General features: G+C 40.6%; 1 protein-coding gene across 1 annotated transcript; it reads right to left on the reverse strand.

Moving 5' to 3' along the window:
* Positions 1 to 9,070: 9,070 nt before the first annotated feature.
* On the reverse strand, positions 9,071 to 23,136 carry asmt (acetylserotonin O-methyltransferase). Its single transcript, XM_004555536.6, has 9 exons — positions 23,025 to 23,136; positions 22,224 to 22,380; positions 21,436 to 21,610; positions 21,017 to 21,146; positions 20,130 to 20,198; positions 17,439 to 17,557; positions 12,379 to 12,519; positions 9,902 to 10,024; positions 9,071 to 9,413 (listed from the first exon to the last, which is right to left on the reverse strand). The coding sequence occupies exons 2-9, from the start codon at positions 22,323 to 22,325 to the stop codon at positions 9,196 to 9,198; spliced, it is 1,077 nt and encodes a 358-aa protein (XP_004555593.1). The 5' UTR covers positions 22,326 to 22,380; positions 23,025 to 23,136; the 3' UTR covers positions 9,071 to 9,195.
* Between the last annotated feature and the right edge of the window lie 1,411 nt (positions 23,137 to 24,547).

The following is a 24,547-nucleotide window of genomic DNA, read 5'->3' on the forward strand; positions in this document are numbered from 1 at the left end:
TGGATTTCTTTAAACAATTAGGAAAACTGTTCATTTTTAGTGGTTCCGGTTACTTTAAAATGCAAAGCAGTGGGATAATTTCACCCAGAGAAATTAAACTTAACCTTCTTTTTTTTTTTTTTAAATCAAATGAGTGGAAAAACTTTAGCAGATCAATCTTATCTGGTTTTAATATGAAGAGATCAGTAATTACAAGCACGTTAAATCAAGTATTCGGCGCAATTACAGTCTTGAATTAATTAAAATTCAACCTCAGTTAAAATAGAGCGTTAGAATTAAACAGAACACTTGTGCTTAAACCTAAGTAGGAAAAAATATTTTGCTTTAACCTTGATTCAATCACATCTAAACCTTAACTAAAAAGCTTCCCAGAATGGCAGTAATACAAGGTTTTAGCAGAAAAACAAAAAACAAAAACAAAATACTAAAGTCAAAAAAAGGACAATACATGGCATATTGCAAATTAAGAGCCTTGTTTTCCCAGAGTTAATGTAGAAGACAATATGGTATAAACCTTCCCTTTGCTTCCTGATCCAGTTCTGATGGTCATGATGGAAATGCAGCCACAATAGCATCGGGGGTAGGACAAAATATCAATATGGCAATATATCATACCACTTCCTATTGAATGTTAGTATTTTACTGATTCACTGCATTCCAACAGCTTTTAGGGGCAGCATTGTGTGGCACCGTACCCACAGGACAGTCAAACTTTCAGGAAATGCTTATAATGCTACTGCCTTTATTTGTATTGGCAACATTTAGGAAATTCTACTCCTATATGATCCTATTCAGCTTGATAAATGCCCCCAAAAAGCACCATTTTCATGCAAAAACTCTTTTAGGTGTTTCTAACAGGCATCGACACCCAGCTGAACACGGCACTTGTAAAAGATCGTGTAATACAGCACACTTCACTGGACAGTACCAGAGTTTCCACACAGGTCAAGTTGTCTTCAGCCTCAGCACTTCATTTCCCTTCATTAGGCCAACTCTGTAAAGCTGTCCTCAAGGATTTGACATACATTCTAATTTGTTGCACTTTGAAGTCTGATTAATTCAAATTACTGAAGGAAAAAGGAAGGAAAGCCGAGGACACGGGAGGCAGCGAGAACAAGCGAGCGTATAGATATGTTACAGAGCAGAGTGAAGAAGTAGCACAGTAATCTAAATACAGCAGGTTTTAAACAATCCTAATTACAGAAAGGCTGATAAACTCATTTTAGCTGAAGAAGCCAGCAAGTGATTCCGTGTGAAATGATCTTTGGCGTGGCCATATTTATTCAAAAGTAAATGTGACATAATAATGCAACATGCATTGAAATTATAGCTGCAAATACTTGTGTGGAGTCTAGTTTATATGACAGATTGAGAGCTGTTCCAGGGCAGCTCAGTAATATTTTGAGTAAACTGCATTACATCAGAAACTGAGCAACTGGCTGAGTTTCTAAGAAGAGGCTGACAAGTATATTCTGAGTACAACTATGCTGCACAGAGGATAACGGTGAAATTAATCATGAACCTAGCCATTGTGGAGAAGATTTATTGAGTCACATCCATCATTACAAAGATGAAAGCGCAAAGACAGTTTTACTACACTGTTAAGAGCAGGAAATAATGAGCGGTTCAGCCAAAGGCCTTAAAACTGCATGATGAATTTAAAGATTCAAATAAGTTCATCTTTTTAGCACTGAGAGTGGAAGCTCTAGTACAGACTGACAGATTCATCTGAGTCACATTTGATTGTATTTTTTATGAAAGAGCTGTAGTACAAAATTGTCAAAATATGCACATTTTGGCATTTCATTGCTAGCATTTTCACACATCTTCTCCATTTCTGACTGCACTTAGTGACCAACTCAGCCCACACATCCGTTGCAATTTTTAAAACTAAGCATCTTTCAAAACCTTGACCTTGGAGTGGCAATAAGAATGAGTCTCATCTGTCGTCAAGAGGAAGTCAAATTGTAGAGACCTGCATGACAAAACAACCCTACTGCTCACTCACCTCCGTAAAACACCTTCCTGTTCAGTCTCAGTTGGAATTTTGCATACTTAAATCAAACTTTAAATTCATTTTGCGGCTTAAAGTAGAGTTTGCTTTAAACTGAGTATCTTGTGACAGCAGTATAAATGTGCAGCATCTGATTCTTAAATTCAGAGCTTCCTCATGCTTATGAGGTCAAAACAAAATAATAAAATTAAAAATGCTGCTCAAGTCCAGGTTTTTAAACAAGACTTCCAAAACAAGTGGATGATGTTACAGCGGGTACATTCATATTTTATATACAGCCTACAATAAGAGTATAACTTCTGTTGTTAAATAGAGTCCCTTTCCTTTTTGCATGAATAACTGATAATGATTCACATTGCTTTTGACATGAACGATCAGTTTGATGCAAAAAAGTTGTTGCAAAAGGTTTAAGCTTGGCTGAGGTGAGAAAGCTGTCATAATGAAAAAGCAGCTGTGACCTTGCAATGGAAATGGATAAATGATGATGCACATAAAGTGCTCCAATCTGCAGAGCTTCTATTCTAACTGCCCTTCCTCCAACTAATGTGTTTAACTGGCACTTCTTTACTGATTTCAATGATGAGCCAACCCACTGAAGAATTAGTCTATAAAACTGTATTTTATGTTCTGATAATCTTCTGGCTTCATCTGCATTCAGTAGCTATTCAATATCCCATTAACTTCTATTAAATGATTAAACCAAACTATTTCTTCTACCAGCATTTTTTCTTTTTGACACTTTTTATTTGTTTAGGAACATTTTTATGCAACAAGATAAAAGAAAAAAGAAAAAACAGAAACAGTATGAGGTCATGGGAAGATAACATACACCTGTACATACATCTGCACATCCACACATACATACGTCAACAAGTCTGCATTGCTAATTCTATGCATCAAAGGGTGCTGCCACAAGCTGTAAAGTCCAGCCATTTTCTCCACCGTCTCCTTCCCAAATCTCCCTGCAGTCGCAGAGTGAAAGTCATACATTCCATCAATTTGACGTCTTCCACTATAGAGGTAAAAAGTGTTACAGTGGGAGGATCTCTACAGAGCCAGCGTTTTGTTATGGCCTTCTTCGCAGAAGCCAAGAGAACTTTCAGAAGGTAAACATCATCTGCAACTAAATAGTCTGTAAAATACCCCAGATACAATGAGGTAAATGTACAAGACACGTGGAATCCCAACACCTCTGTAATTATCTTTATAACTTCCGTCCAGAAGGGTCGTATGAGTGGGCAGGACCAGAATATATGACCGTAATCAGCCATGACTTCCCCACAATTCCTCCAGCAAAACGCAGGTGTAGCACTGAATTTAGACTTCTGTTTAGGCGTTATGAAATAGCGTATAATGTTCTTCCAGCAGAAGTCCCGCCACATGTTGGAGTTAGTCGTGGTAAACTGTGTCTCCCAGATCCGTGCCCACCCATCTTCTGTAATCACAATGTCCATTTCTTTTTCCCATTTCTGCTTTATGTAAATCGTTGAGTGCCCTTTGAGCTTAGTCAGACATTTATACAGTTTACTTATCAAGGCTCTGTTACTCCCAGAGTCATAAGCATCAATGAAAATATTAACAATCGAGAAGTCTCCACGGACACAGCTCTTCAGTCTTTTGCCAATATAGTCACGGAGTTGCAAGTATCGAAAAAAGTCTTGTTTCCCGAGATCGTAAGTCTTGCATAGGGTATCAAAAGCCATAATTTTAGATTTTACAATAACCAAACACCCAGCAGTGATTCCATGCCACACCCATTATTTAAATCTACTATCGTGGGAAGCAGGTAGAAAATCAGGGTCATACGCTGGCCACCTCAGAAGTTTTATCTCTTCCTGGAGTTGCGCCTGCTTGACCACTCCCCTCCATATTTTTAATGTAAAAGTGACCCAGTGGCTGGGCGTCAAGGTATCGTCCAAATCAGAAGCCGCGTGACCAAGTCTAGACTGGATTGGCGTGTCTGAGAGAGACATCTCAATAGTCTTCCACCTCGCACAAAAAGATGGATTACACCAACACACCAAGGACCTCAGCTGAGCAGATAAGTAGTAATTCCTTAATGAAGGTAGAGCCAAGCCCCCTTTGTCTTTCGGCAACTGCAAAGTAGAGAACTTCACCCGTGGTCTTTTGTTAAGCCAAATGAATCTCGAAATCTGCTTATTCCATTCCCTGAATTGCTTCTCTGGAATTTGAATAGGTAAAGCAAGAAAAAGATAGAGTAGTTTGGGGAGAATATTCATTTTAATTATCTGTATCCTGTTGCCAAGGTCGAGAGGGAGCAAGGCCCAAATGTTGAGATCGCTATATATTTCTCTATTAATACGACTGTAATTAATATCGTACAGTTGTGTCAGATCTCTAGGCAGAAACACTCCCAAATATTTGATAGCAGTTGCCTCCCAATTAAACTTGAATTTTGCCAGTAGTGTCTGGTCCGGAGAAAAATTAAATGACAGAACTTGAGTTTTTTTGACATTAAGGACATACCCTGAATACAGGCCATATGTTTCCAACATCCCCATTAATACCGGTATACCTGAGCTGGGATCCATGATTGTCACCAAGACATCATCTGCATATAAACACACCTTGTACTCGTCCCCTCCTATTACAATCCCTTTCAACGATGTTTCCTGACGTATAGCCTGGGCTAGAGGTTCGATAAACAAGTTGAAGAGGTAGGGGCTTGCTGGACACCCCTGTCTACATCCTCGTTCTAAAAAAAAAAAAAAAAAATAGTATCGGAGAGGCTACCGTTAATTTTTATTCTGGCAGTAGGGAGAGAATAAAGAGCTTGGAAACATCTTATAAACTCGCTACAGAAACCAAATCTTTTCATCACTAGGAAGAGGAAGTCCCAATTCACTGAATCATATGCCTTTTCAGCATCTAAGCTAAGAATAATTGAGCTTTTTCTTATTATTAATGTGTTCGATGATGTGTAAAGCTCGTCTAATATTATCGTGGGATTGTCTATTTTTCAAGAAACCCGTTTGGTCTTCATCAATCAAAGGCGGCATTACAGCATCCATTCTTCGCACCAAAATAGTTGTGTATAGTTTATAGTCTGAGTTCAGGACACTTATAGGCCTATAAGATTTGCAGTTTAGTCTATCCTGTCCCCCCTTTGGCAAAACCGATATGAAGGCCTCCTTCCAAGAGGGAGGTACCAGACCTCCTTTCAAAATGTAGTTAAAACTAGTTTCCAACAGGGGAAGAAGGCTTTCCCTCATGGTTTTGTACCATTCGGCAGGGAGCCCGTCCGTACCTGGTGATTTATTGGATTTAAGGCTGGAGATAGCTTTAATTATTTCTTCCCGAGATATTAAGGACGTTAACTTACTATTTGCTTCTCGACCAATCGTAGGCAGGTCTAAGGAATTCAAAAAGTCAGTCATCTTATTTACATCACCCTGAGTAGATTGAAAAGTATTACAAATCCTTATATAGTCAAACGCTTTTTGAATTTTATCCAGGTCAGTTACAACATTGTTACCAACCGGGTCTCTAATCTTATAAATATTATTTTCAGCTTGCTGTTTTCTAATCCGCCACGCCGCCTTAGGCCCCGCCTCATAATACCTCTGTTTCATGAACCTTATGTTTTTCTCTACTTCTTCGCTCAATATCTTATCTATCTCCTGCTTAATCTGTCTGATCTGGTGGGTTACTGTAGTATTTTTATCCTTTAGACCTGACTGTTCCAAGGCCATTAATCTATTCTGCAGTTGTAACAATTCTTGTGACTTTTTCTTATTAATCATGGTTGACCACGCAATTATATAAAGTCCACTGTGGTCAGAGACATCTCTTGGACCTATTCTGCAATCTTTTATCCTGTGTAAATCCCTATTAAACATAAAACAGTAATCTATCCTCGAATACACTGAGTGTCGAGCAGAGTAAAAAGTGAATCCTGACGCTGACCCATGGATAGATCGCCACACGTCAATAAGCCCTAATTCCGTTAACATTCCTTTAACCCGTTTCCCTGCAGACGTGCTTTTCCTGTCCCTATTATTTGAGTCTAATCTGGGATTTAACAGTAAATTAAAATCTCCTGCACAAATAAGAGTTCCCACCGTTTCCTTAGAGATCAAATCAAATATCTTCTTAAAGAAGCTTGCGTTGCTTCCTGGGGGTGCATAGACATTTAATAGTGTGACCGTCTTATTCTCTATTCTACCTTTTACTAAAACAAACCGACCTTCCTTATCACTTATAGTAGATATATGTTCAAATTTTATTTTATTTGAGATAAGGATAGCTACTCGTTTTTTCCCGGCCCTATACGATGAATAAAATGTATGTCTGAAACCCATCTTTTTTAATTTCTCATGTTCTGCATTATCTAGATGAGTTTCTTGCCAATATGCCAAGTCTGTCTCCTTTTTCAATTTGGCAATTAATTTGCTTCTTTTAATAGGGCTATTCAGGCCATTTACATTTAGTGACAGCATTTTATAGAAATTATAAGCCATCAAGTGGATATGTGGAATACAACATAATCAACCCAGACCTCAGAACATCACAACCAGAACTCACTGAACAGCAAACACACAAAACATTAACAGGAGCTTCCAATACAAAGGATATAACAGTATCCTTTGACATTGAGGGGACTGGCCACAGGGTGGGGCCCCTCATCCGACAAGAGGGGAGTGACCGACAAAAAAGCCAAAAAAATAAACGAAACAGTCTCTTATCGCTACTAGACATAACGTGGTGGTTCTAACCATGTCCGTAGGCACCAACCTAAAGAAATATGAATTCTGAAGGATACGAAAGTCAGTGTTCCTGCGGTTAGATTATCAAAACTCTACCGCCAGCTATCTCACCGTTGTCCCGCCATCAGCTGTTCACTCGTCTGCTGACACTTTTTCTTGCTCCCTCCGGAATGCTTGGAGTTTTTCCCGCACGTGCTGCTGGAAGCCGCCCCCGCAGTGTGCTGTCTGCGTTTCCCAAGGAAGTAGCTGCTTTATCGTGTCCTCTGTCATCCTGTTGGTGATCTTACCCACGGCTATTCCCCGCTTTCTTAAATCCTCGGCAGCTTGGCTCGCGGTATTATATAGGACATTGCCTGACGCATAAAACACTCGCATCTTACTTAGTGGTGTCTGGAAACGGATCCCGTTGTCCTTCAAAGCCTTCTTAACTGGGATATATTCCCGTCTCCTTTTCTGCACTTCCAGAGAGTAGTCATGATCGAAATACACCCGTTTGTTTTGGATATGCACCCCTTTGTTCCACGCCGTGCGGAGAATCTCTTCTTTAACAGAGAACCGGAGGAAGCGCACTATTATTGAGCGTGGTGGGGCGTTCGGGGGTGGTTTCGGTCCCAACGCGCGGTGTGCGCGCTCAATGCCGAGAGCACGGTCCGGGCCGAAATCTTCGCCTAGGTGTTCTTTGATCAGATTTTCAACAAAGGTAGTCACCGACGAGCCCTTCGAGTTTTCCGGTACGCCGTAGATCCGGATGTTCTTGCGTCTAGCGCGGCCCTCCATATTGGACACCTTTTCCTGAAGCGCCCGTTGATTTTCCAACAGCTGCACAAGTGTATCCCTAACACAAATGTCCCAGCGTTCCGAGTCAGCCATGTTGTCCTCGACGTGCTTTAGCCGACCAGTCATCTCCTCCACCTGATCCGCCATCTCGTGTAATCTTTGATTCAATTCCTTAGAGAGTTCGGCCATTTGCTTCTTTACATCCTCCCGAAATTCCGTACCGAATGCTTTGAAGTCACTCTTCAATTCGGTTCGCAATGTAGCCATTTCGGCCACCAGTACGCTACTCACAGCATCCCGAAGCCAACCCAGACCTTCACCTCGGTCGCCATCTTGTCCCGATGCGAGGCTTGCCTCACTAGCCGCGGCGTCCTTCTCCATTTCACAGTCAAGAATGTTTCGTAGCCCGTATCCTCCCTTTTTAGATTTATCCCCACTCATTCTTGAGTCGAAAAATGGCAATGTAGCCCTAATACAGCTCTCGAGTCGGGGAAACACACGGTTGGTGCCGGAGGTCACTCTATGCGGCCATGCGGTGCTACGAGCCACCGGAAGTCAGCATTTTTTCTTTTTATATAAATACTTTGGGAGAGAACTACAGTATATACACACACATGCAAGTGTCAATGCATCAGATGTATTGACACTTAACATACAAAACTGCCTTTATACCCTCATTTTTAATTTCCAGATATATATGCTTACAATAGCATAACTTTAAAAAGTGAACAGTTTCAGCTTAACAAGTCTACTTTGCTAGATCGGACTGTTTAGTTTTACCAGTTCTAGTATCTGCTGCTACAGCTTGCTTTAAAGCTCACTGGATTTTATTCATAAAGCACAATATCTAGATTACCTTAAATACAATTTAAGGTTTTAGGAAAGTAAAATCTTAGGGGGGATATATCAGGTTAAAAGCAGAGGTTAGGTAAGACTCTCCATCAGCTTTGACATTCACAGATGACATAAGGGTAGGGAGCAGATGGAAAAAGTGGAGGTATACGCTGGGGAAAGAAAAAAAAAAAAAAAAGATGGCTCAGTTGAAGCAAGAGGTGGGGAAGGCGTTTAAATACCTAGTGTCAATGACAATGCAACAGGTAAAGAGTACAGGCAGGATGTAGTGGGTGAAGATGAGTGTCAAGGGTGATCTGTGAAAGAATGGCAACAAAGGTGAAAGGGAAGGTTTGCAAGATGATAGACACCCCTGCTATGATGTGTGGTTTGGAGGGAGTGACAAAAGGGAGGCAGAGCTGAAGATCTTAAGATTTTCACTGGGAGCGCTGAATAGAGACAGGATTTAAAATGAGACTATATCTCCAGACTGTTTAATCTGAAGATAAAGTTTCCAATTTGGAGACAAGCCTTAGCTTTGTTTCTGAGACCTTTTCAGCTTCTTTATGGTCCTTACTAGTGGCATGCAGGGCACCTTTTGTTCTTTCTAAGAAACTTGATGAAATTTCCTGTCATACAGATTAATGTCCAAAACAAGGACATTAGTTTAAATATCTAGAGTCAAACCTTTGATTATGCAATCAGAAATGCGACGCTGTAGTCATGCTGAAGAATTTATTCATTTTGAAATTTCATGGGAAAAGTGAAAACACAGGAAAGGGATGTGATTTCCCCCCCCCCAGGAGTGAGGCTTCACTCCTGGTACAGCATCCATTTTTCTTCATCTTATGCCTTTTTGTGTCCCAGCACCGCATCATAGATCTTCCCAGTGAGGCAGTGCCGGATGTTGGTGAATCCGGCAGCAGTCAACAGGGCAGCATACTGAACATCTGTCCTCTCTCTGCCCTCCGTCTGCACCAGCATGTTCAGGGAGTAAAGCTGAGCTGTAAGCGGGCCAGAACCATCCTCACTGAGCAGCGCCTCCACCACCAGCACAGCACCTCCTATAGCAGGGATAAAAATACCTGCTTCAGTTCTTTCCCCCTTTAAATAAAGTGTCCTGGCAAAGCTTGGAGACAGGTTTGCAAAACCAAAAAACAAAATAACCACACACGTTAAACCAATCGATCCAATGTGATGATCCCTACTAGGTGTTGCTACATCAGGCCACCTTTCAGATGATGATTATGGTTAATGACTGGCATAAGCCAAATCTGAGCCCAGGTCTGCTTTTAAACCCCACTTCCTTCTGTAAGCTGGCACTGTGACACTATTCACCATCCCGACTTTCTCATTTTTCTTTTGCTGCCCTCTCTGCTCTGTGATAGAGTCGGCTGCTTTGTGTCTGACTTTGATCAGAGTCAGAAGGACAGATTTCTCTGGGATCAGCTGCATTGTGGGATACAATCTGCTCTCATTTCAAGCAGATGAGAAGAAAAAAAAAAAAAAAAAAAAAGGCGCTCATCCCTTTCACACTCAGATATGCTCAGACCTGGTTTGCAGGCTTTATAGATTCTCTGGAGTAGCTCTACGCAGCGTTCGTCTGTCCAGTCATGGAGGATTCTTGCCAGAATATAGAGTTCAGCTTCTGGTAGAGAGTCTTTGAAGAAGTCCCCTGAGAAAGAAAGAAAAAACACATCCATCCATATAAACATTTTAAAACTCCCTCCATTGAATTCCTAAGACACAGCTGCATTTCAGTCATCCAGTTCTGATGAATAGATTATGTGAATGGGAGTTCTAGGCTCTGAATTTAACCCTATAAGTCAATGCTAAAGTGGAAAGGATTCTCCTGAACACGTGAGCCATATGCATCTAGACATGCAGCAGAAATGTAAACAGAGCGGCCATGATTAAAAGTGTACATTTGATACGTGTTGGTGGAACGAGCATGTCAAGTTAGTGACTCAAACTAGGCAGAGTGCTTCCCTTTGATTTAATTATTCCATGTAATTAATAATTCTGTTGACAAGCCTTCAAGTAGTAAGACATGATTCGTTTAGTGGTTTACATTCTCAAACCTAATTACTACTAAAGGATTATGTCCGTTATAAAATGCATGCAACCTAAAAATTACTAGAGCATATCTCCAGCTGCTGTCTTGTGCTGATAGTTATCAGGGAAAAATTATTTTCCTGCCAACACAGCACCGTTTCTGTAATATCAGTGTGCAAGCAGTAACTATTTTTTTTCTATGCCCATTGTAAGAGTGTCGGCATATTTGCAAGTTATGAAATAAAGCACACTGAGGCCAACACTCCTAAAAAGGCCATGTCACAGCTTCCATTGTGCTCAACACCATGATGGCTAGGAAAACAGCAGGAAGCAGTTTTGTGTCTGGGTTTAAGATTGCCATCTGCTGCAAACCTGCGCTCTGCCTTACAATAGCTGCTGTGCTGAAGGTAACAATATACATTAAAAAAGGAAGCAGGAAGTTAAAAAAAAAAAAAAAATCAATTAGTATTCTACCCAATGTTTTCCAGCATGCCACACAAACTCTGGGAGAATGGCAGACTCATTTGATGACATCAAAATTCTCATTCTGCTTGTTTTGAGATCAGTGATTTTAAGACATTTTGCAGTAATGACAGGCATTACAGGCCAATATGGTTCAGACTTACTGGGCATTTTGTTAGGTACACCTGTTCAGCTATTTGTTAAATCTCTAGACAGCCAATCACAACTTAATGCTTTTATCCAATTAGACATTGTCCCTGCTGAAGTTCAAACATCAGAAATGTTGGAGAAAGGATTTGAATGCAGCAGCCATTTGTGTCAAACAGGCTGGTTTGAGCATTCCAAAAATGCTGATCTACTGTGAAGGGTAGGCACAGAACTTGGTAAACATGAAAGCATGAACCCATCCTATGATTCAAGACCTCTCTGCACTGAATCACACTTTTTATTAATCGCTGGCTCTCTTCCACAGCATATCTATTATCCTGTCTTCCTTCTCTCTCCCCCCCAAACGCTTCGCCGCAGGCATCGGCCCCTCCCTGAGCCTGGTTCTGCCAGAGGTTTCTTCCTGTTAAAAGGGAGTTTTCCCTTCTCACTGTCACCAAAGTGCTTGCTCATAGGGGTCATATGATTTGGGGGGGGGGGGGTTCCTCTGCATTATTGTAGAGTCTACCTTATAATATAAAGCACCTTGAGGCGACTGTTGTTGTGATTTGGCGCTGTATAAATAAAATTGAATCCTGCTTTGGATCAGTGGTTCAGACTGATGTCATGTGTATGAGATATTTGCTTGACACCCTTTGGGCCCTTTAGTACCAACTAAGCATCACTGAAACACCACAGCCTCCCATGTGTACCCAACAAAGTAGCCAGTGAGTGTATATTTAGAGTTGGCCGACATGGATACCGAGCTGGATATTATGCAGGTGAAGTCAACTTGCTGAAAAACAACCAAATGTCTGCTTTTGTTTACCTTCAACTATTTTCTAAAAAAAAAGCTGGAGAATTCGTTTTCGCAAAAGTCACTCAAACAGAATCATGAAAAAATATTCAAATTAGAATCCATGTTTTGTGAACAAGGAAACATGTCAACTAGAAAAATGAAATAGTTCACTGATGTCTTTTGGGTAAGAACTGAAGAAAAAGTTTTATCTACACAAAGCCCTCATTGCCATTTCATTGGGATGGTCACATAGCTCCTGTCTTTAATTTCCATAACCTTAGTATCAGCCAGTTTTGTTGACAACCCCTTGCTCTGTTTATGTAATTTGCATATTTAGATCTTATCAAAATGCAGCAGAACTGAGATAATGAGTCCTTTTAAAACCACATGTAAACACAAGAGCTCAGAGTGTATCCAAATGTAGACTGCTTGTCAATAACATGTGAATTATGTTATAGACACCAGTCTATTGAGAAGAAAAGGGAAAGAAAAACATAACAGAAACACATGTTATATTGAGACTTATTCCTGCATCCATCAGGGGTTTTGCCAAGTAATAATGGTGTTACCTTCATGAAAGCTTATCCTCTGGTCATCCTCCTTGATAAAGTGTTCCTTGGACATGTGCACCACCTTGGGAAGGTCAAAGATTGTCACAGTGCATTCTGGGTAGGCTGACGTGCAGTGCTTGGCTAATGCCCCACTGCAGCCTGGAGAGGGAGAATTACCGTTAGTTGCAGCACAATGAATGCAGTCTTCATTAAAAGGACTGCATCACTCAAAAGTGCAGTCATACAAGCGGAACAGATGCTTTCAGGTAGAATCTGGTTATTTGCATGATTTGTATGCGGTGGCTTTGGGAATATGGTTCAGCTAACATTCATGCCAATAAAGCAGAGCAGAACAAGTTACTTGATTTGACTAATCAGTTTTAGTCTGATTAGACTTCTGAATATCAACCTTTATGCTGGAATTCATTTGAAATCATTTTTAGCTATGAAAGCTGCCTGTTCTCTCAAGCAACAGTCAGTGCACAAATTCCACAGCAGTTCATTTCATCATTGAAGTCTCTTTAGACTGGATAAACAAATGTTTCAAGTGCATAGAGGATTACTTTGTTTTCCACTTTGGTGACAGTCCAACTTTTCCTTTAGTGCCATTAGTAGGTCAAACCCTTCCACCAGTGAGGATATGATGAGCAAGCAAATTTTTAGATCAGCTACACATGAGCATGCAGGCATCCTCGGTGTGCATTTTAACATGACATTAGCATTTAGGAGTTCAAAAGAAGCCATTAGTGTTCCTCTGAGAACCTTGACTGAAAATCAGACTTTATGAGATGGGAAGAGGCTTTGAATTGAGGAAATGAACAAACGTGCACATGGGTGGAAACAATGACTAAATGTGAAAATATGAATCCTTCAACTTCAGGCTTTGGCAGCATCATTACCATCAATTATGCCTCATAAAGCAAACTGAATTTAAAAATTCAGAGTGACCGATATGGAAAGATTGATTGGGCAAGAGAAAGTTAGACTGTATGAATGAGACAGAGTGAGACAGTGAGGTAGAATACAGGATCAAAGGATTTCACTTTACACAAACCTACAAAGGCAATCAGACTCCGGCTGGTGTTTGTGGGCATATATGCCAAACCATCTAGCCCTGTAGAGCCTTCCTCCTAGTGTGAGCTGTTGCTGCTATATTGTATTCTTAGACAGCTTTCTATAGCCCCTACAAACACCCACCTAATACCATATTTGGCTCACATCAAACAGGGGTCAGTAGAGGAGAAAAATCAAAGAGCAACAAGGGGAAGCAAAACCCAAACACAATATGCTGTTGGAGTCCTCCCCAGCTGACCCGACTGTCTCAGTTTGTTAATGAAATCCTTTGATGACGGTTTCAGATTATAGCAATGCAACAGTTATTGCTGCATTTTAAACTAGTCAATGTCATGAGTGCAAGTTTCCTGAATTTTTATCCACATGGTCATTTAAATAAAAATCATAAAGAATTAGGATTTTATTCTCATGGAGTTTTGTTCATTGGACAGTTTAAATCCAAACTCATTCTGGTTTGCACCCCAGCAGTATTGTGTCAGCTGGATATTGTTGACTACATCTGCATCCAATGCAGTCACAGAAGGGGCAACTTTATTTTGCACATACCTCACAATGGGCAGTACTGCTCAGCCTGTGAACAGTCAAGTAATGCCTCTGTTGCTCTGGAGCAGCTTTCAGAACAAGCTTCAGCATAATTACATTTTTCCTTTATAAACCAGAAGGTCTTTTTCAAGCTGGGGAATGGAGCTGAAGAGGATTTCCTTTGGGGAAGGCCTAATACACCCCAGAGAGATGCATATTGACGAGTGTGCAGATTGAAGTGGCGCCATGCTAGGGGTTGGAGGTGAGGATATATTGGCCTTAAGATGCAAATATTTGACCGCCTGTCATTTGGAGTTGCCTCAAATTTATGGATGAACCAATTTAATTTCAGGAAAGTCATCAGAATGACACTGCTGCTTTAAGTGGCATTTCCTTAATACTTTGAGATTTTGTTTGCAGTCTAACATTAAAACACCCTGTCCATATTCTGATGTCTTAAAATGCATTTGCAGAGAAACAAATTGATTAACATGAAAGTAGCTTGAAAGGTTTCAGTTTGCTTGTTATGCAGTTACCATTGATCAAAAGGAAACAATTAGTTTTTTGTAGGCGTTTACCTAGGAGTCAAATTTAGTTACGTCTAATAGACCAAATGAACCTCATTCACTTTGAATGTTGTCAGGGTTTGGGACACAGCTCACATGTCGTTTATAGTGAAGACATGTGACTTAACATTCATATCCCCACAGCAGAGTAGAAAATGATGTTTCCCCCACAAAGATTTGGCTACTTTTGAATGTCCTGTCTACAATCAGAGCCAGCACTACCAAACCAGTTTCAGATCAGCACAAATGCCCAAATGTATACATGCAAACCAATTCCCACAATTGGGCTAATTTGTCAGCCCACTGAATTTGATTTAGTTAACTTGGCCACATATAAAGATGAAAATATAACTTGCTTTCTTTTTTGCTGCGACTACCTCCTGATATGTTTCATACATTAGTGGCATAGCCTAGAAGCAGACATTTCAACAGCTGTAAACTGCAAACACTAACAAGCTATGGTGGGCTTGTTTTTGTTCCTTTCCTAGTTTTGTCATAATTTTCATTACTGTTTATAATAGTGTTTCTTAAAACCTTATTCTGCAAGTCTCTCATTAGAGAGATTCCCTTGGGGGGGGATATATAGAGAGATGTCTTGCCTAGATGGCAGTTTACATTTTAGAGGTTTAACAGTGGTTGTAACCTTTAAGTTGATCATCCATTTTAAACAAAAACATGCCTTTTAAATTGCCATTAAATGTCACATTAAAATCAATGTAAATAAACCCAGGGAAGGCTCTTTCCAGAGATGTGCACACAGTGGTTTGTAATCCAAACCAAATCAACTAGTTGACAGAGTGCTGGACAGAAAGAGCTCCTGAGCAGCAGGTGTGCACAGACACAACAGATGCTGTGTGAGACTGTCTAGATGGGATGCTGCAGTCGTGCCCTTGAGGCTCCTACTATTTCCCCAAGCACACACTTTTCAGGGATGCAGCATCATGCATAAGCATGAACATACAAGCCCATGCTGAAAAAGCCACAGAGGGGTGGGTAAAACACTGTACACATGTAGGGTTCCATGTGGGAGAAGTTGTTCTTTTATTGGCTTCACAGCACCCCTATGTGGTCAGTAGTGGTGCTACAATGCAGCCACCTGTGGTACAGCGATAGTCAAAGTAGATGCTGCATCTGTTCTCAGTGAACTAAAGGTCAGTATGCGTTCAGTGTCTGTTTAGTAGTTCACCCAGTTTGTACAGCGCAGATTCTCTTAAACATGAATACTGGACTTTCAGGGATAAGCATCAACATTTTAATGCAAGCACCACATTGTCAGTGGGCAGAGCCACCTGAATTCAATTGGTGCATTGTAATATCACCCAGTACAAGTACAGAGCTGAGAATACACTGACCTCCTAGCTCAGCTTGATTCACATGATGGCAACAGACTCAATATCTCAGACAAAAGCCTTTTCCAGCTTTTAGTCATAGTATTTTTAGGATAGAAGAAAACTCCTGTGACTACCCTTTTATTTGTTCCTCCATGCTTCTTTTTGATCTGCTCCATTGTTGGTTGGCTTTCCTGCATAGCTTTACAAGCTCTGTTCTTATTGTGTTTGTTCAGTATTTCTCTCCCTCAAAGTTTATTCATTGTGCCATTTGCTCTCCTTGTAAAGCATTTTGTAAGAAACCTGCTATTCAAAAGACGCTATGAATAAATCTGACTTAAAGCAGTACACGCAGAACAGTGAAGAAAGCTTCCTTTCAAGTATCCAAAGACAGGTGACTGCTGTGAGCAGCGTCTAGTTTCACATATATTTTTTAAAAAAGGCACACAAGCTGTTCAGTTCAACAGTTGTTACAATTGTATTTACTGGCTTATGCCCAATTCTAGTTTGTGGGGAACTTCTTGTGATAGGGGTAATAGGATATACATTTGTCATGTGTCTCCATACCTGTAGAATCAAGTTAAATACAATCCACCAAAATGTTAGATGGTGTGTAAAGTGTAAAAATATTTGTTCCAGTCTTGTCTGGAATGAGATTCTAGCTGCCTAACCCTGGAAATCTGCATTTTGTTTAATGAGTCAAGTGTTTTGGTAGGCACTGCACTGCACTGATGTTGTAATAGATTGAAAATGTGGTCTGGCATCATCTTACTGAAATGTAGAAGGCCTTCCCTGAAAGACCTCTTAAGGAGCGCATCTGCTTTTCAGCACAGATTCTCATTTTCCAGATTTGGAAGTTACCAATAGTACAGATACTAATCCACCCTCATATCATCACAGATGAAGGCATTTGAAAAGAGTGCTGATAAGCCAGATGGTTTCTCTTTCATTCATATTTTTCCAAGGAGAATTACAGATTTTAACAAGTATGACTCAGAAAATGCCAGCAAATAAGCCAAATCAGGCTCTAAGAACTTAAACCACCATCGCAGCTAACAAATACCAAGTTTTGGCCTGTGAGGAGATTAACCCAGATGCTGGTTCTGTTATACTGTAGATGTTCAAAGTCTTGACATTGAGGAATAGTCTGAGATTTTTCCAGTTTGCAAATGTAATTCTTTGCAAAACAGAGTATAAAGGAGCATCCTAGCTGAGCTTCACAGAAGGTGGCCAGTTTTTCAATCTTAACGACCTGTTGCCAATTAACTCATTCCAAGTCTTCTTTCAGCTGCCGAAATTATTCCAATAAATAAATGTTTAATACAAACTGAGATCGGGTTGCCTCGAATTCAAGCTGACCTAATATTTTTAAGGAATGACTCTGTTTAAACATCTTTGTTGTTCCCGCAGGTTTTTTCTTCCAGATCCTATCAGATCCAAGACATGGTTACTAAAAGGTAAATGAAGTCTTTGACTCAGAAGGTGTGGGGAGATCAAAGATGCGTACACTGCAAATGTGCGGCTGACCCAGCAGCTGCTCAGTTAAGACAAACTTGGACGGACTTATGGAAATCTGATGAAAACTTACCTCCAAGGTCGCAGATGACTTTGAAGGGGGAAAGGTCAAAGGCTGTGACCACATCCTTACCACAGATGTTCCAGATGGAGTGCATTAACTGCATAAATTTCACCATTTCCTCATCAGACCTACACACACACACACACACACACACACACACACACGAGAAACATTGGTAATACTTTCGTCGTCTCAATGCATTGTAGGAAAAGTTTCATTTTCTGCAAGCGATCGCCTAAAGGAGGCTTCTTGCTGCCACACACACACACACACACACTCTTGTACAAAGTCTTGCCCTGTGGGGACACCATGTTGTGTGCGTGCGAGACAGGGTGAGGCAGAACAGAAGAGCCTGTGGTGACTGCTGCTGCTCTGAGGAGTCTCCACCTCATCAACCAGCACTCCACCCTGCCATGAGGGCACTGTGCATACAAACAGCCTCCAGTTTGTAACAGAATTTATCCAAACTTCAGGGTAGCAAAAGCCACTTCCATCTGACGCACAAACCAGCTTCAGACGACACAGTGACCTCAAGAGTAACTTTGAAAGTGAATCATTGTTGCTTCAGACACTGACTGCACTGGATGGGAAAAGATGAATTGTGAGGTCAAACAGCAGACTGTCATCTTCAATTTGAAAACATTTGGGGTATAGAATGATGAATGCCCCCCCAACGACAATCTTCAGTCGTTTTCCTTCATGAGGAATACATTTACTTGAACTCTCATCCCATCTCTAGTTCTATTGAGTAAAATGTGCTTAGCCTGGTTTTCTGTCCTCGTCCACATCATGATATTAGAACTGCATGACGTGTCTTATATTATTCAGCATCCCCCAGTCTCCATCATCTCTGCACTTGCTGGAGACCTAGCTAATGGCTTTCTGTTGCTCCAGCCTCTGCCATCCTGGCTGCAATAGAATAGTTTGAGCAGCAATGTTTAAAATATGATTCACCAAGTGTTGTCATGTTTTCTGACAAACTATTGCAGTGTATTCCTGCACTGACAGCTGATGGGAGACATGCGAGCCATTTTCCATTATACTGGAGCCAGTATAAAGTACAATCACACAGGTTCAGAACTGGTTACTCCAGCATGCATATCTTTGGACTCTGGGAGGAAGCCAGAATCCCCAGACAGCACATGCAGATTCCACACAGGACTCCAGCAAGCTAGTCTGCATTTTAGAGCCCAGACAATATACTGATGGGGCACATATTTTCAATTTGCAGATCTACTGTAGTGGCATTTATCATGGCAGCAAAATTAAAGTTCAAAAGGCAAACTGATGCCTTATGCTTTATGAATTATGCTTCATAGTTTGTTCACCAGCACAACTTTCCTGCTGGTAACATTCATGTTTGGAGCCACAACCAACCCAAGTCAGTGAGAGCATTACAAGTAATCCATGATTTTGTGACAATCTCAATCTTATTAAGGACTCAAATAACCAAGTTAGAGAAATCAGTTTTGCTCAGTGCTTCAACATCTGTATTTCCTGTCAATTTCATGCAGAAGCACAAATTCAGCCAGTGATAGTTTCCTTTTATATGCAATCCTCAAATAGACAAGAAATTTGATTCTGAAACCCTCCTAGTCAAATAAAACTCATCTTCAGAGTAAAGTGTTTTACTGTTAAAGGGCATGTGTATCACAGATAGCCAAAGCCAGACCCCCTGTTCGCTCCAAATCATCTGCTTTCTCAAGTATAAGAACTCGAGCTCTAGATGAGACTTTGCTGTAAATTATTCAGGTGCAGTACATGACTGGTTAAATGGCTGCGAGTAAACAGGAGTGACTCATCCAGCCAGTTTTGAATCATCCTGCTCCCTGCTGCAGCACTCCAAGAATGCACTGATTTCAGTGGTTGTTTTCCCCCTTACCAATTTACCCACAGTATTCACAGGGGGAATCAGCTGGGACAAACAACTGCTTCTCCACATTAAACTGTGTGCAGGTGCAGAAAGTCTCTCATGTAGGGCATTTTCATTTACAGTCAATTAACATTCAATTGCAGAGTCATCAGCACAAAGGTGTATTGTTTTACTCTCATATGCTTCATGGTTTTTGCATGCATCCTTGTTAATGAGGTTTATTCAGTTATATCAGCTGCAGTTTCAGAGTACAAAACGCTAAAAACTGCAAGTACAAAGAAAATTTAGCTTTATGATATCTGCTTAATGTGTGCCCAGGTTCACTACACTAAAGACCTCTTTACTTTGGTGCTTTTCAGTCCTATGGAAAATAAACTGTCACAGTTTTGCAAATCATGCCATAAGGATGTTTTATTTATATTTTTATTTATTGCCATTTGTTTCTGGCAGTGATTTACAGTGCACGGCCTCAGGGAGACCGCTCAAAACCTATTAGCAAACCAAGTGTGAATTTTTATTGCATGTGACCCCTGAACACCGCAGATTGGTGAAGCGTTAAAACTGTGGGCACCAGATACTATAAACACACGAGTCCTAAAGGACAATGGCGGTTGCATTCTCTTTGCCCCAAGCTTCCTCACATCACTGCCTGTCCACTCCCCCTCTGTCTCACACAATACCTGCCTTCAAATGAATTCCAGATAGTTTTTGTAAATAGAAAAAAGAAAACAAAACTGACAGACAGGCTCAAGATGGAGAGACATGGATGGAATGCAAATGTGGTAAAGTGTGCATTTCGTCTGTTTACCACAAAGGGAGCTTCTCACCTGTAGATTGCTTCAAACAGGTCTCCAGAACTGACTCCAAAAGCCTTTTCATACTGGGTTCTTCCCTCTCTGGGATAAGGCAAAGAAAGAATTACTTTATATGACAACCATAACATGCAATTATCTGGTTACATGAGACTTTACTAATCATATTCAACTCCTATGATACGTGAGCATTTCACAGTCAGTTCATAAGATTATATCCCAATTTGGTAAGTGGCACATGCTTCGTTCAGCTCCTGCAAGATCAAATTAGTCATTTTGATCAGTATCTTTGTCCTTTGGCATCTTCAGTGAATGGTTTTTCACCATTTTAGATGAACTACAGCAACAGTTCATTCAGTCACACTGCCTGAAATATGCTGGCAGCCCACCACCGGATATGAGAATCAAATCAATTTTAGGATTATGTTTTTAAAAAAAAAAACCCACAGGAAATCCAGCCCACAATCTTAAGCTACAGGTCAAAACTTACATTCTCACAGCTCATTGCTAACTCACTTTGGTATGCTTTTATTCTCAAACTAAATCTTAAACTCCAAGCATGTGTCAAAGTTAAATGTTTATAGAAGTACTTTAGTGTGCCGGGCATTGTTCAATTTTCTAACACTATATAAAGCATAGATTAAATCTTTTACATAAAATAGGCAGTTTAATAGAAACTGAAGAGCTTACTGCTGTAAGACTAAAAAGGTAATGATCTAATAAGCAACAAATATCACTAAGTGCTTGACAAGTGGTCTGTCAAGTATTGAGAAAAATCAAATTAGAAAATTGGTTTGATCATTAAAAAACATTTTGATAAAATTTAAATTGGATGGCAGTTCTCAACCTGGACACTGGATACATTTCTAAGCTTGTGATGTGGTGATGTTCAGTGTACTGACCTGACGGCATCAGTCAGATAGTGCCAGCAGAGGTAGATTGTTTTGGAATGGTAATGGATGGACTGGTAGAGGGACAAAGGACTGGAGCGCGTGAGAAAGAGCCTGGCCTGCTCAGTGTTACTGTAAGACACTGACAGGTGGGAGAAGGGGTGGAGTAAATTACTGAATGAATGCATGCAACCCTTTTACTTCATATTTGAAATGACGTGATATCTGAAGAAGGGGAGGTGCTCAGGTAGGAAGTGAATCTCCAGACAGATAAATTACAATAATCGATCACAAGTGTTAAATTGTGGGCTTGTAAATTCCAATTTTCTTCCACATTCATATTTAAAACTAGTTCAACCTTAAGTGACAATTAGCAATGAGAACTGCTACATGGCTCACTTAAGTTGTATTACTGATGTGTGTCGGCTGACCTTTCCCATCGTCTTGGTGTCTATTGAGGAGCTGCATGCCAGTGCAGGCAGCCAGCAGCCTCTCGGTGCCATCCAGACTCGCACCCACAGCCTGACTGATCTCTGCTGCAGACAGGGAGCGCTCTGAACCCAATAACAGCTCAAACACACCCAGCTCGCAGGATGTGAACAATGTCTAGGTCAGTGAGCAGAGAGAATAGAGATAAATGGAGAGGCAAGTTAATAGAATAAATTGACTTTTAAAGAATGTTATTAATGAACTTCTATTGGGTAAGACTGGGTTCATCTACACAGATTAATATAGATGAAAGTACTTTTGGCCAGTTCCTCTCAGAGCTGCTAAGTCCTGCATGAACTACATAACATATCAGAGACTACTGGTGAAGGGGAAAAAAGGGCACATGCCTGCTGTTTTGAAGTAACATACCAAACATAGGTTATTAATTTTGCTGACATTCTGGCTCACATTATTTCCAGCATTTTTTGGTCCAATTATTCAAACAAATGTTTGAAGTAAAAGGACTTTCCTTTCAGAACCCTTTAATTTTGTTTCTTAAATACTGTAATTTGCCAGTCAACAAGCTTCAGCATGCAGCATCTTTGCACTATATACACGATGGTTTTCGATATCAAGACCTATATAGTTTAATAGATGATGTACTGATTATTATGTTGGAATTTGTGTTACATAATTAACCAATTAGTTAATGCACCACTGAAATGTCAAGTTTACAATCCAACACATGTCTGCATTTGACCTGTATACATATACGATGTACATATGTTACCTTGGAGATCAGGAAGCCTTCGATATACTCCATTATTCTTTTAGGGTACACGTCTGCAGTAGGCGACACCTTAATTGGAACCATTTTCCCACCGTCAGCCATTGCCACAGATCGATCTTCCAGACAAGAGAGAAACGTGCCTTCTCAGTTGTTACACCTGCAAGAGGTTTGCATGAATGGCAGTAAGAAAAGAGGCAGACTAAAACTACACAGCGTGCCCACCCAGCAGCAGCAACGAGTGTTGCAGTGGGCTAAGCTGATTACAGCCAGATAACCTAGATTAGAGCATGGGCTCAGTGTGTCAGACAAAGAAACAACTCTGAAAATACTGCTGCCTTGTTCATTCTCGCTCAGCCACTGCATTCTCATACCAGACCCAGTTTCTACAAAGATTTCATCACCCCAAATCCAATAGTGTGGGATAGCCAGCTCTTTGACAGGACATAAGAGCAAAGTGTGCTGCTTACATTTCATGCATTAGCACTCAAGTGATACTATGTCACCATATATTTCTTAGAAGCACACATTCATTGTAATTTCATTAATCATTCAATCCGTGATGGTCATACTTGCAGCCACACAAATATAAAGCCAGCAACCAAGACTTAATACAACTAACTGAGCCTCCTTAGTTTCTGATACAAACTACACTTTCAAACATATTCAGCACACGTAAGGTTTTGTACCATTTTTTTTTTGTATTTAATGTAATGCACTTTCTATCTGTTGTGCACACATTTGGTTAACTTTATGCTCAACAACGTTAAACTACATCAGACAAAGGGTTTTCTCTTGTTTTACCAGAGCTGTGCCAGGGTCCGCTTGGGTTCTGAGGTCTGCTGGTACCAAACAATCTTCTACCTGCCACTGGAGCACTATTACATACAAGAAGCGCTAATTGGGACATACCAAGTGTTGCTACATCATGGGGAGAGGAGTATTTAACTTAAATACGTTGTTGATTTTCTTTGCTTTCTGAATTAGTTATTTTGAATATGGCGATTTTTACATAAATAACTATTAAAAAAGCTTTTGTTTTTGTTTCTTTGTTATTGGATATGTTTTCAGTGTTTGTTCCACTTGATTGCCTAAATTGGCCAGTACCAAAATGATCAATACTTGGTTTGTTTGTTATTTTGTATCCTGGTGCTTCATTAGAGCTTGAGTTTAGTTGACCGCTTTTAAGGGTCTAGAACTATACTTGACTTTGGAAAAAGTATTTTATTTGGGGAGTGGAAATAAAGCCCTGTTCCAAAACCTACTACACGACTCACACATGGTGGCAGTGCAGTGATCAGCCACCTTTCTCTTTTTATAACTATAATTTTTCTACTTTTTTTGTTTCTAATATGGCACCAGACGCAGTGGATGAAGATATCAACTAGCTAACATTAAAGGAACTAGCCACAATCATCCGGGCCTTGATGCCACAGCAGGAGGTCAAATTGAAACAAGAGTCTAGGACAAAAACTGTTTTTAAGGCAATTCAGCAGTTTTAGCTCTTACAGAAGAAAGCACAGGCTTGCTCTTCCCAGAGACCACTTCAGCTGATCCAGAACCACAGGAAGTTGTGATCTGGTGGTAAACCACCACCAGGTCCAAGATAAGACACCCTCCACAAAATAAGAGAGCCAGTATTCCCACAGGTCAGTCAAAAAGCTCATGAGCCAAGGTTACAAAAATTTGCAGAAAATACTGAGCCTTCTGTCCTCCTTACCTTTGAGAAAATTAGAGCCTGTAGAAATATGACTGGGTTTCCTGCCTCATTCTTCTGTTGAGGCTGGAGGTGCTGGACTATACAAGGATGCTGATGAGTCAGTTGCTGAATGTTGAGGCTGCAGACGTGACCTTTTCCTGTGGTGCTGGGAGATCTGCCTGTTCTTTATAAGTTGTTAAAAATCAATACAAAGCTTTAATCCTGCTGGCTGTTACTGAGACCAAAGTTAACGGTCAACGTGATCACTTCCCAACTTATCACATCTTACTTATGTTTGATGCTAAGGAATCAGCCTGGAAAGTCTCAGCTGAGGTTGCTCCAGATGTTCCCTCGAGACTTCAGATGCAGCAAAATGAACCAAACTTGTCAGCCATCTTGTTAAGAACTAAAGAGAGACAGTCTGTTGTTGATGCTGAGTGCAGGGAGGAGTTTTCCCCAACAGAGACATCATTAACCATTACCATTGCAGCGGAACAAGAAATGATAGTTATACAAGCAGGGGATATCACACCCACTACACCTGGCTTGTAGCCACAGCCATAGGAAGTGACTGGACAAGGACATGACCACTGCGACCACTAAACATTATTTCAGTCACCCGGGATTG

This window comes from Maylandia zebra, linkage group LG16 (assembly GCF_041146795.1).
Source record: "Maylandia zebra isolate NMK-2024a linkage group LG16, Mzebra_GT3a, whole genome shotgun sequence".
Taxonomy (NCBI): Eukaryota; Metazoa; Chordata; class Actinopteri; order Cichliformes; family Cichlidae; genus Maylandia; species Maylandia zebra.

What these genes read in the sequence shown, in the direction of transcription:
- asmt (XM_004555536.6), bottom strand. Translation starts at nt 22,325, where the DNA reads ATGGCTGACGGTGGGAAAATGGTTCCAATTAAGGTGTCGCCTACTGCA. An exon ending in CTGTTTGAAGCAATCTACAG is followed by an intron (nt 17,558 to 20,129) that starts GTGAGAAGCTCC and finishes GTGTGTGTGTAG; the next exon opens with GTCTGATGAGGAAATGGTGA. An exon ending in AGTCATCTGCGACCTTGGAG is followed by an intron (nt 12,520 to 17,438) that starts GTAAGTTTTCAT and finishes CTCCCTCTCCAG; the next exon opens with GCTGCAGTGGGGCATTAGCC.